At 41.7% G+C, this 13,187-nt stretch overlaps 1 protein-coding gene and 2 long non-coding RNA genes across 8 annotated transcripts in view; 2 read left to right on the top strand and 1 right to left on the bottom strand.

Annotated features, from left to right (window-relative positions):
• The window catches only part of TRPC5 (transient receptor potential cation channel subfamily C member 5), a 171,756-nt gene that overhangs the window by 7,700 nt on the left and 150,869 nt on the right, over positions 1–13,187 (bottom strand). For all 6 annotated transcript variants that reach the window (XM_080989756.1, XM_080989757.1, XM_080989759.1 and 3 more), the window contains 2 exons: positions 7,073–7,279; positions 5,767–5,808 (listed from right to left, as the gene is read on the bottom strand). In XM_080989756.1, the coding sequence (XP_080845882.1) occupies positions 5,767–5,808; positions 7,073–7,279 (249 nt within the window). The remainder of the gene's footprint in view (positions 1–5,766; positions 5,809–7,072; positions 7,280–13,187) is intronic.
• On the top strand, positions 2,339–5,180 carry LOC308468090. Its single transcript, XR_013981463.1, has 2 exons — positions 2,339–2,439; positions 4,759–5,180. It is a non-coding gene; the product is annotated as an uncharacterized lncRNA (long non-coding RNA).
• On the top strand, positions 10,491–12,321 carry LOC308468075. Its single transcript, XR_013981448.1, has 2 exons — positions 10,491–10,619; positions 10,656–12,321. It is a non-coding gene; the product is annotated as an uncharacterized lncRNA (long non-coding RNA).

Here is a 13,187-nt window from a genome sequence, read left to right as displayed (position 1 = left end):
CGGTGTGGTGTAACTGGGGGTACTTGCATTGCATTGCCGAACACCCGCCCTCTCTCCCTAATTTTAGGTGCTACTGCTTTGGCCTTGCTTTGGATTGGGTCGCCTGCTTTGGAGCAGGGGCTGGGTAGGAATTTTTTCCATTTGGCAGATTGGATGTAGCCACTTGGTTTTTGCCTACCCTCTTAGCAATCGTCACAACTTTGTAAGGTTTGGCGGTTAGGCATTGGCTTATTGAAGTGTGTGGGAGGGGAGGTGCGGCCATCACCTGCCCCTCCATGAATAAGGGTATTCCGGTAAAGGAATCTGGGGATCCTGGATCTCGTCCAAAGTCCACTTGAGGGGCTAGGGCCATGCCAGGACCACAGGAACCCCGGGGTGAGCTTTGTTGGTCTTCATCGATGTTGCTCCCTCATTTGGTGTTTACCCTTTCAGACTTCCAGCCGGAGAGGCAGGAGTCAGTTATAGTCTGTTGCCAATGCCTAAGCCAACACCGCTCACTTTGCTGTAATCAATAAAGTTGTGGCCTGAATTTTGCCCAATAACTTAAACTAAAATTACGTGTCAGTTTGAAGTTATTTTCAGGGGAAGGGCTTGGGGGCCTCGAAGCGCAACCATGAATTTATGTTACCCTTTAAAAAGTCACCTTGGCACTACCAATAGGGGTGGGTGAATATGTCAGTTATCCTCAGGTTTCTCACTTTCCCAGTCTTAAATTTACTTTGCCACACATTAATGCCTGAGTTCGCCATAACAAAGTCCTCAGTGTGTTTCTTTTAATATACTAGATTAGAAGCAATTTTCTTAACATAATGCATTTTATATGCTTTTTTCCCACCAATACATGTATTTTCATGTACTTTCCTTTGATACACATGCTTTAGGAGTGCAGATTTCAAAGGACAACTGTGTTTTTTGGTTCATGCATTGTTTTTCGGAGGTGTAAATTGGGTTTTGTTGGCATCCGTCTGTCTCAAGAGACAATGGAGTGTGCCACTGGGGGTGAAGTCAAACCTCTGCATTAGTAGCATTGGAGTCACTTCCTCAAGGCGTAAGCCTGGGCAGTGTGTATGGAGGTCCTAGGCTGCCCAGATGACAAGCGCCCCCCCCCCCCGTTTCTCCGCACTGAAACCAGAGTTATAAGAATGGCACGTGAACAGTCCTCAGAAACGCCACTAATTTGGGAGAAGAATAAAATCTCCGTATTTCCAGAATCCACAAAACAACTTGCAGATCAAAGATGTGGTTTCCTCCAAGCAAGATGCTTGGCAATAGAAGCTAATCTGCAGTTCTACATCAGATTCCCTGCTATTTTCTGTGTCAGAAGGGGCAAGGAAACATACAAATTTACAGTACCAAAGAATGCAGAAGCCTATATCCAAGCACTAACTGCAAAAAGTCTGCCAAGAAGAGCTACCAACTGAGCACAAGATTTTTATTTATCCAGGTTTTATGATGTCCAATTTTCAATTCTCTCTTTTTTTTCTCTTAACAGCTGTGACTTTATAGCATTCATTCATTTCTTTTTCCCTTCTTTAGCTAAATAATAAAAATAAGTCACTAAGGCTAATAAGAAACTGAAATCCATTTTTTCCCCTTGGTTACCATCTTAGAATGATGTCAACAGCATTTTTTCTTCTTCGTCTTCTTTTTGATATGAATGAATCATAATTTTCATTATTAAAAGGAGAGAGCTGTTACAAGTTGGATTCAAGCAAAAAGTCCTTTTTTATCCTTCCCATCCTCTTTTTTCCTTTCCCACCTTTTCATTTTAAGTCATTTTTTTTATATGAGTCCCACTTACTTAGTTTAGTCTTGTTTCTTTCCCCTTTTTGTTGCTTCATATAAGCATGAGTGCGTGTGTTTTGTAATTATTTCCCCCCTTCCCCCTTACTTTCTGTATTTTCTCCCTTTCATTAATCTCATACCTTCCCTTTTATCAACATTGATTCTGATTTTACATCTATTTCTTCCCTTTCAATAACCAACATGTACTGGGGATATCTTTGTTATTTATATATTATTATTTATAATTATTGTTTTAAGGCATAGTGTTTGTTTGGGAAACAGTTTCTACATATAGTTAATATCTATTGAATTCTAGTTTAAACATATATGTTAGATATTTATCCTTGAGATATATTAGATCCTATATATTTCTAAATATATTTAGAAATATGATTTGAAATATAATTAGATCCTACATATTTCTAAATATGGATTAATTAGTTATGAGAACTGATTAATGGGCTGAATTAGGTGCAAATATGAAGGCTGTTAGTCTTAATGTGAAAGGTCTGTGAGAAACTAAGCAGCAGAATGTAATCCTAGCATATTTCCAAAGGAAAGTGGAGTGATATGTTTGGCATCAGCTTGGCTGCAGGAGTCGCTGGAAGGAGGCAAACAAGGGTCCATCCAACCATCTATGGGACTGCACTCCAGGTTTGTGTAACGTTTACTCCTTAGTCGTTTCCTCTCCTAAAAATATCCCGCAAGGCAGCAGAGGTTTAAGATCAAAGTGTTCCTTCTTCTAGATGAGCTACATTCCCAGATTGACTAGCTGTAAAGACTTTCTTCCCCATCCTTATCTCTTATCACATCTTATGGCAGTAGATGTTGAACCTATAGCCTGTGCTCCAAATTAGGCCTTGCAGAAATCCTAACTTGGTCCATAAGCCCATTTTCCGCAAACAACACCCATCTGCTTCACATATGATGTGATGTGAGTTCACAGATCAAGTAAAGACATGACTAAAAAAGGCAAAGGTAAAGGACCCCTGACAGTTAAGTCCAGTCACGAACAACTCTGGGGTTGTGGCACTCATCTTGCCTTACTGCCTGAGGGAGCCAATGTTTGTCCACAGACAGTTTTTCTGGGTCATGTGGCCAGCATGACTAAGCCGCTTCTGGTGAAACCAGAGCAGTGCACGGAAACGCCATTTACCTTCCTGCCGGAGTGGTACCTATTTATCTACCTGCACTTTGATGTGCCTTCGAACTGCTAGGTCGGCAGGAGCTGGGACCGAGCAATGGGAGCCTACCCCGTCGTGGGGATTTGAACTGCCACCCTTCCAATCAGCAAGCCCAAGGCTCAGTAGTTTACACCTTAGCGCCACCCACATCCCAGCAATCAAGTAAAGACATGACTAGAAAGGAACAATTGGGAGCCTTAAAGTGCCCTTCCTTGACAGGCAAGGCTTCCTGTCAGAACTTATCAGCTGTTTGATGGTCAGCTACATAAAGGCGTTCTTAACTGGGAACTCTGTAGTATGCCTGATTCCAACCCAAAGTGGGGCTTGCTTTAAGTTGCTGACAGCAAGCCCTGCAGGGGTTGGTAGTAGTACAGTGGTCCCAGTCCATGCTCCAAATGGGGCTTGTTGTAATTGTCTATGAGCCATCGCCTGCTGATGTTGGTGAAGCCAGATGACTGCCAGGTGAGCATCTGACTACCTGTCAAAATGGCCTGCAGAGAGCTGCAAAAAAAGGACAAATTTGAACTCTTTTGGGGTGCTTTCTGCCATATGTGAGTTGGAGTTCTGTTACAATAACCACTATCCCAGATGCTTTATGGAGAGGTTATTTGCAGGTTTCGCATTTGTAAAACTAATTGGTGCACAGCATGTTTTCATATTGTAGGATTATAAATAATGCACAAAATGTTAGTCAAAACTCTTTATTGTAGAAAGAGAGCACGTCTTATTTCAGTAAATCCTAATTTGTTGCCAAGTTTTGTTTGCATGTATTGTATCTGTTAAAATTCAGTAAGAGTATTTTTAATGAGTGGCCTGTAGGGAGTGGGGGAGCTCAGGATCCAGCTGCCACATCTCGCCACATATATTTCAGCATTCAGGATTTCAAGTGTAGGGAGTTAAATACTGTGGCTAGGAACTTCAGGTTGTCCCTGAAATCTCCAGTTTGCCTGGCCCCCTCCAACTGGGTGGGAGTGCCTTTGATAAAAAGCAAGACAGTGCATGCCGCTTGCAAGCCTCAGCCCTGTCAATTACAGCATAGATACTCTGGGTTGTGTGTGTCTTCCCTCCTACACTTCACCACCAATTAACCTCTGTTTCCAGGGCCCATCACCAGTGGCCATTCCTAGGTCTCAGTTTGGGGTCATGAAATCTTAGGGTCTGGGATGCACCTGACCTGGCAACTCTATTTAGGACCCAGAAGTAAGGGGCAAACTATTTCCCACACAACCTGTCACTCTCTACTTCTCCCTATTCAAGTGTTGCTTTTTGAATGCAAAATAATGTAGGAAGTTGCCTTATAATGAGTCAGGCCATTGGTCACTAAGCTCTGGCAGTGGCTCTGCAGGGTTTCACATGGGGAGCCCTTCCCAGTCTGGAATGCTGCAGGTTGAATCTGGGACCTTTGGGGTGCAGAGCAGATATTCTAGCCACTGAGCTACAGCCTTTCCCCCAGATACAGTCCCATGAGTAACAGTAAAAACAGGCCAGGCCAGGATGGATGTTTTGTTCCTCCTAGGTTGTTCCACAAGCAAAAGCTAGACTCCAACCTGTTGCAGCTACAGAGAAGGAGCCACATCTAAAAGTGTATCTGAGCTTCTGATATCTCAGTGGTTATTTTCAAAAATCTAGCATAATGTGTTTGAGCTGATGGCATGGTAAATCCTTTAATCTTAGTAAATCTTTTAATTGGAAGAATTAGTGATGCCAAACAGGCTACAAATGCAATTTAGGGTTGCGAAAAACTATGATGGAAAACGCTCAAATCCTCAAGGCCTTGTTCTGTATGCAGATGCTATATGGGGAACCCTTCAAGGACCACATACCTGTGGTGATCAGGGTCAGAGGCAAGAGGACAGAGGGACTTAGGGAGAGTCCCAAGAACCAGGTAGAGAGGTCTGAAATGCCACATCCAGCCCATGGGCCTGAGGTTCCCCATCCCTGCTCTAATAGCACGACTCTGGTACATTGAACAGGGTTTGTGCAGAAGGTGCACATGGAAGGTGGAGAAACTTGTTTGGACAGCTTTGCAGCTCCCATGCAGTCTTGGAACTCTTGCTACTAATTTTGTCCTCCTGAGTCTTCGGCCTTGCTCTCAAACCAGATAAATCATTGCTATTCCTTTGTCTTGCAAGAGCACCTGGACCCTGCTCCTTCCTGGCCACTGAGTTTACACCATTAGACTGCTATAATAAAAAAATACTTCTTTATTTACCAGTACATGCCTCTGCGGTTTGCATGATCACAGCCAGACGGCTTTTTGCAGTGTTTTGCCAATGAACATGGGTAAAGAGATGTAATGAACCAAGTGACCTGAAACCTGCTGCAAACTGCACATACTCAGTTCTACAGTCTAATTTTAGAAACACTAAGATTTTAATGCAAACCGAATATCATCACACTTTTGCATTAACTCTCACGAACTTAGAATACTCCTTGTAGTTGTAACCGGATGCCAAAAGAAAGTATAACAGAAAGTCGTAACCTGGATCTAAACAATGAGGGAACTCATTCTGCCTACCCATGGGAGCTTTGGATTATTATTATTATTATTATTTTTTGCAGGACCCCACTATGTGACAAACCTCTACTGGAACAGAGAAATGCTTCTAAAGCAGTTGATGATATGGTGTTGCTGCGCTTGTTAGATTTGTCATTTAAATAGGGGGAGGGGGAAGTTCTTAAAAATCTGCAGGCCACACCCAGTTTTTTTGCAAAGTATAAAGAAACTCTTTGGCTCTAAGCTCATTGCAGAGCAAGGAAATGCAAATAAACTGCTTCATCAATTAATGTATTTTACCTGATAGTGCTGATTCTGAATCAAGTTGTCAGCATGACGTTCCTGAAATGAAAGAGGCGCATATATATTAAACAGGTGACCATCATATTTTCAACTTTTTTGCTGTAAGCAATTTGTCAAAAAGAGCCCCATTGGGTGAGAACTAGTTAGCTAGTTGCTGATGGAAGTCCTGGGTACACGTAAAGGTGAGGCACAACTATTGGTCCACTTACCTCAGTCTGGTCTACAATAGCACTCCAGGGTTTCAGACAGGGGATTAAACCTGGGATCTTCTGCATGTGAGGCAGATGTCCTCCCACCCACTGTGCTACAGCTCTTCTTCAAAAGTCAGGTCCTCCCACAACAGGGCTCTGTGTGTGTGTGTGTGTGTGTGTGTGTGTGTGTATACAGCCTCTGAATCTGACCCCCCTTTTGAAGCCAATGAAGCCAGTGTTCACATCATATGTAGCTGGTTAACTGGCTGAAATCCAGACTGCTCACTAATGGTTCCTCCTAATTCTGGGCAAAGGTGACAGGTGGAGTGCCACAACAGGGTCCCTGTCCTGGCCCCATGGTTGGTCAACATCTTTATAAACTACCTGGAATAAGGAACAGAGGGGATGCTCATCCAGTTTGTAGATTACACCAAACTGGGAGGGGTAGCTAATGCTGCAGAAGACAGAATCAGAATTCAAAATGACCTTAACAGATTGGAGAACTGGGTGCAAGCTACCAAAATGAGGGCTTATCTGCTTACCTTTTGCCCTTCTTTTTCTAGGCACAGCTCACATGCAAAAACCCACTTTTTACCACTGAATCAGAGCAAGTGATTGTTGCACTTCAGCTTTAAAGAGCGGATTTTTGTGGGTACAGATCTGGGGCAAAAAAAGAGTGCTCAGACACAAAGCTTTAAAGTGTGGACCCCTGCAAAAGTTAGGTTTGGAAAAGCCCTGAGTGGGGATTTGAACCCTGGTCTCCCAGGTCCTAGTTTAACACCCTAACCACTAAACCTCACTGCATTTTGTATGTTATGTACACTAATATATGCATTTTTATGCACACATTACCTTAATGAGTGCATTACTGTACACATTACTGAGCTGGAGAACTGTCTTTCAAAATTTGAAGAATTGCAGATTTCGGATACCAGCTATGTTTCAGTTCTCATATTGTTTCATAAACTGCATCTTAGGGAGATACACCTTTAAAGGCAAACTGAATAAAATTTCTTCCCCATCCCTACTTACATCATCCTGCCATTCAAAAGCAAAGAACCAAATGACAAAGCAGAGTTTCCTGAGAGTGGTTGCAGGGACTGTCTCCTTACCGTGAATGTCTTCAGGTTTTCATGCTTTTTCTGATCATTCTCTGGGTCCTGAGACGGGCAGAGTTGGTTGTGGATCCACTTGCAAAGATACCAGAAGGACTTGGGGCTGGGGATGATGTTAAAAGGAGGTGGCAGAGTGCCACCTTCATCAAAGTAACTCATCCAGAGCTTGGTGCGTGCAAACTTCCATTCAATATCTGCGTGGTCCTGGGTGTGGAGAGAAAGTCAAGAAAACAATAGTGGCAAAGTTGTTATCAGCTTTTGGTGACAGCGAATTGCCCACACCCTAAGCTACTGTACAACAACCTCTCTGGCTGAATATTAAGAATGGCCCTGGAGGTTATGCTTGTATATGACATAATGAAAGCCACAACCTTCCCAACCTTGTGCCCTCCAGATGTTATTGGAGCACAACTCCCACCATCCTTGACTATTGGCCAGGGGGGCTGGAGCTGATGGGAGTTGGAATCCACAACATATGGAAATTTCTGAAATTCTCCTCAACCCACTATCTCCCCCTGACTGTGGAGTTCCAGATTACCTAGCCTGATTTCCTTTTTTAAAAAATCTATTTTTATTGATAACTCGTTGAAAGATATACCAAAGTTCATACCCAAAATACAGTGGTGCCTCGCAAGACGAAATTAATTCGTTCTGCCAGTTTTTTCGTCTTGCGAAGCACGGTTTCCCATAGGAATGCATTGAAAAGGAAACAAACTTGCAAGACGTTTTCGTTTTTCGTCTTGCGAAGCAACTCAAAAAACGAAAAACTCTTTCGTCTTGCGAGTTTTTCGTCTTGCGAGGCATTCGTCTTGTGAGGTACCACTGTAAATGCTTTTAAAATTTAATCTAAAAAGGAATGGAAGCAAAGAGGAAGGGAAAGGGGGAAAGGGAAAGAAAGGAGGGAGAGAGAGAAAATAAATAAAAAAGATAAGACTTCTGGTTCTCTGTCCTGAAGCTAAACATAGTATTCACTCATTAACATCCAACAATTCTATTTTCTATAAGCCAATATTTTTTCAGTCTTCAGATCCAGATATTACAAATTCATTTTCTCTGTCCTGCAAAAAGTCCATAAGAAGTTTCCAATCCTTAATAAATGACAATAATGATTTTTCTCTACTTAAAAGTGTTAATTTTGCCATCCTATAATTTTATCAGCCATTCTTCCATAGTTTGTAGGGCGGTATCTTTCCATCTTTGGGCATATAACAGTCTTGTTGCTGTGAACATATATTGAAATAATCTCTCATAGTCCTTTTCCAGTTGTGTATCCATTAACCCTAAAAGAAAAAGTTCTGGCTTCAACTGAATATTAACCTTTAAAACCTGCTGTATCAATGTATGTGTTTGTATCCAATGTTTTGTAGCCTTTTTATACATCCACCAAGCATGGTAAAATGTTCCTTCATGTTATTGGCATTTCCAGCAAACATTTGAAACATCTTTATACATTCTAAATAATTTCTCAGGAGCTAAGCACCAATGATAACAACATTTTATAAAACTTCTCTTTATGATCATAACATAATGTAAATTTTAACCCCTTATTCCACATATGTTCCAACTGTTCCTTTTTTGCCCATTTAATCATGCACCCATTAACCCTTTTTCTTCTGATTCAAATTTCAACAAAAGTTTATACATTTTTGCAAGAACGTGTTTTAAAGTGAAACGAATGCATTTAGGGTTGTTGTTTTTTGTAAATTACCAGTTTGCTGCAGTTTTATGTTCTTTCATTTCTTCAATCTTTACTTCCCTCTATTACTGATGCACATGTTAATACTGATAAAACACTGCAAAAAAAGCAATATTGAGGGGCCAGTACAGATGGTTATACAATGATTAGTTTTTTGCAGTGTTCTTCTAATATGTGTGGGTAAACACTACATGCAAAACATCTTGAAGCATTTGTACAGACACTGTGTACATACATACATATAATGTTGCAGTGTTGCATGTGTGCCCAACCATTTCATTTGCATTATCCTTCCACTAGGAGTGGTAAATTCTGTGGTGCAGATGGTTCTCATGACAGCTTCCACAGCATGGGAGAATGGGAGAATACAACTCTCTCCTAAGACAGAAATAAACTTCTGAACAATGCTGAATTATGGCTGTTATTATTGTCAATTACCTGCCCTTTGCCCTAAGGTGCCAGGGCATGTTGCAACATTAAACATTTGTTGTTACAGTGAGATGTACCCTATCCTCTCAAATGCATTATATGTCATATATCAGCAGTTAGTGATTTGCAGTGCTCCCAGTCATTGTATGCAATCCCTGGACTAATTTCATGCAGGTGGGAAAGGAGGTGACAGAGAAAGAGTGGGAGAAGGGCTAGCAGAGAGAGAGAGGAGAAGGAGCCCACACATGGCTGGCTCCTGCCCCACTTGCTTTCAGGTCTTGGACCCAACAGATGGCCCCCAAGGGACTGTGGTTATCAATAGGGGGAAAAGTTATCCCATCCCTTCCATAGTTCATGTGTTTATTTAGCATTCAAACATGGACAAATGCGTGCTGACTTCCTTCTGTAAAGGTTGCTCAGTTTCCTGATTTTAAAAGAACAACAACCATTGAACCTACTGCACATATTCTGCACTATGGGCTTGTTTCCGTGGTGACCTTATCATCATCCCAAGGTTTGATTCTAGAAACCTTTCTCCAAGCTCCTGCAGACCACATCCCCACTCTGTCCCATGACCATCACCACACTTTTTCCTAGCTGTCACTCAGATATTTTTATCTTAGTTCTTTCAGGCATAAACAATGGACAGCGTTAGTCAGTCTGTTACATTTAAAAAAAAAAAAAATACCATGCGCACACAAAATGCTAATTTCTCCTCTGTTTTCCTTCATTGTGAAGAAATGACAGCAGAATTCACAAGACATCCTTTAGCAAATCCCTGACTCTTAATGCTGTCTTCTCTATGTGTAGTGGAATTTTCCCCATTCCCTTGCTTTTGCAACTGTAGGTTTTTCTCCCTCAAAAGAATAAAGTTCATAAGAGCCAACTTGGATTGGATTTCCAAGTGTGCAAAATGTCAAACCAGCTACTCTGATTGTCCCTGATGCTTTCAACACCTATCTCATGATTTGTCCTCGAAGGCCAACCTAGAAAGGATGCTGGAGACCCACAGTTCATCTCACATGATTTGTCTTAATGGTTTCTTACTTGTTCAAATGCCATTGTCAAGAGGCAAGGGGCTAGAAATCTGCAGTGGCTATAAGGAGGGGGAATACTTAAGCCTTTCCCTGCAGGTGATTTCTCCTTTTCAAAATGCCCTCTCAAAATGTTTTGCTTTTTCCCCTTTCAGGGGAAAAGATATTGGGTCGAGGTATCTTTTCTGCCTGCGGGTAGTAAAGTTTATTTGCAAATTTGTACTGGCAATGGATCTCCAAAGCCTCAGACATTGTCAGATCCTGAGGCAGAGTGGGAGGAGATCAGGTAGTTGCAACTGGACATCCCCTGGAGGGTCTAAGCAGGTGAGCAGAGAGGCATCCCTCCCTTGTGCCATTGGACACCTCTTGTCAGGGTACCTCCTAAGTGGAGCTGCCATGGTTTCCTCCTCCTGTCTGTAAGGAGTCTCCACCTTCTGGGAAGGCACCTGAGAATAAATTGGATACTGAGTCAGCACTGACTCCATCTCCATCTCCAAGGACAGTGCTGGTGTGAACAAATCTCACAGGCCCAACCCACTTTCAGGGATGCCCATTTGCTTGCCCAGTCCCAAGACAACTGTCATGCTAAGGCTTGTGCCCAGTCCCACTTCTTCAAATAAAAGAGACAGGAGCATGCTGCTTATTGGAACAAGATCTCTCTCATCTTGTGCTTAGCCATGCAACTTACCTGCTGTGCCTTTTACTTTGCCTATATACTCAGATATACATATTACTCAGATATATATATTAAAGATATGGGCTGAAACAGGAAGTCAAGTTCAAGTTCTCTAGCAGTGAAGACAAGATTAGGCAGGGGTCTTTTCTGAGTACCTGAGACACTCTGGGCTTTTGGATGGCTCTTAATGTGCACCACCATTGTACCTTGAGCCTCTTCCATGAGATGGGAGCCACAGCACCACCTCAGTCACAGGTTAGCTCCAAAGGAGACTAAAGCCTATGCAAAGAATTCCATGGGGGAATATTTGTATGTATAGCTGTTCTTAGTTCCCAAAAATTAAGCCAGGTGCCACCTGAAAGTATTATTAGCACATGCACCCCCATTCTTCCACACGACAATGGCAATGGTAATGGTTCGGTTGATGAATAAATGCATCTCTTGCTTTGGAGGGGGTTGTAGGTTGTTGACTGGGAAGGGGTGGTAGGGATGTAGAAGAAATCATTTTCCATTCTGCCCTGTATTGATTGCATGCAGCACTGTTTCCATTCTTCCAGTTCGACTTCTACTAAAATCTACATTATTCATCTCACGGTCTGCTGCGGTGAAATTATGGAGCATATGGAATTCGTTATACAAATTATGTAAATTACTCCACCCCATTCATTTTAATGCAGAGGAAATGCAATGCAAAAGGAGAAAAGACATAATCAACCTGGTATTGTTTGTGGACTGAAAGCAAAAACAACAGCGAATATTAATTTTATTCACTGAATTGATTCCCATTCCTGACAATTTCTGCTCCCTTTTCTGTTTTCACTGAATTCTCCAACATTCCAAAGTGTGGCACCCTCAAAATAAGAACGGAGGGATGTTTGATATCTGAATTTTAGTTTGTAAAAATAACAGAAAGATCAGTGCTGCCCATTTTGTAAGGATTTTGAATGTTTTGTAAATGTATTGTCCACATGTTGTATTTTGTAGCCTTTCCGGTTCTCTTGGGCTTTAGTTCCCCAACATCTTGTCTATGCATTCTGTAGTTGAATATTAAGGTTATGAAAAGCATGAAAAGCAAAACAAGCCTCCCCAAACCCCACTAGTAATGGAGGAAAATATGTATCAATTCAAATTTTAATGTGAACCCAACAAATTTGCACTTCCTGAACCAATATGAAGAGCAAAACACAGCTATTGTTTGAAATTAGCACTTCCCTGAATTTTGCCATGCAGTCTACTATTGAAAAAAATGTGGACACAAATATAGTAAGGGGAAATGGATTGATTAGTGAAAGTAACATGCAAAAACAGATTCTATTAGGGCTTGCAAAAATGTGTATGCTGTATTAGTAGTTGTATGAAAGTGTGTGAAAGGTGTTTCTTGAGAGAAATGTAATTAAAATGCATACAAATATTTGAGTATCTTTTTTAAAAAGGCAGACTACTATGTGAATGTGTTGAACTGAATGGAACCTAAGACTTTAAAAATGAAAACCTGAGAGAAGTCAAAATTGACAGATTTGTCCATATGCAGCCAACAGTCCCGTGAAATGAAACAGCGACAGCTAATGAGGACCTCTGGTAGAAGGCACATGCGTAGAATAGAGCGGGATTTTTAAAAATCTCTTCTATTAAATTGCCTGACAGGAGAAGCCTGGAGTGGCTCTTTGATTTGTCCGAATTCAGTTCAAATATGTTCTGCTTTGATTGCAATATCCAGATAAATCAGAGCACTGTGAAGGTCACAGGTCAAAAAAAGCGGTGCTTTGAAAGCACCAGCAGGGAATTTCATATGAGAAATAGATTAGCTGAATATATCTTCTCTATATCACTGTCCCTTCTCTGTCAGATAAGACTGTCCATTCATTATAGCAAATTCCTGATAGTATTTTGCCCATAGGACCATCGAGGCTCAGAACTTGACCGGCTCTTTCATGGGCTTTGCCCTCAGTGTCTCCAGAGAAACAATTTAAATCCAAAAGGTGGAAGGCAAAAGGCCTATTTCCATCCTTCTTTCCCCAGTCTAATGTTTCATGGGAGTAGTGGCCTCCAGGTATTTGTAGTGCAACTCCCATCACCCCTGACCATTGGCCATGCTGGCTGGGGCTGGTGAGCATGCAATCACATATGGGGAGTGGCTAATCTATCCTCTTTTCTAGCATCTTCCAGGATCTTTCTCCGTTCCATGGGAGAAAGAGATTGAGAAGCAGACACTGAAAACTACATGTTGAAAATGCAATTATCCTGCATTGAAGAGATCATGCCCTTACTCTGGAGGGC

This window comes from Podarcis pityusensis, assembly GCF_964106645.2.
Source record: "Podarcis pityusensis genome assembly, chromosome: Z".
In the NCBI taxonomy this organism is placed as follows: Eukaryota; Metazoa; Chordata; class Lepidosauria; order Squamata; family Lacertidae; genus Podarcis; species Podarcis pityusensis.
This window is presented reverse-complemented; position numbering and strand designations above follow the sequence as displayed.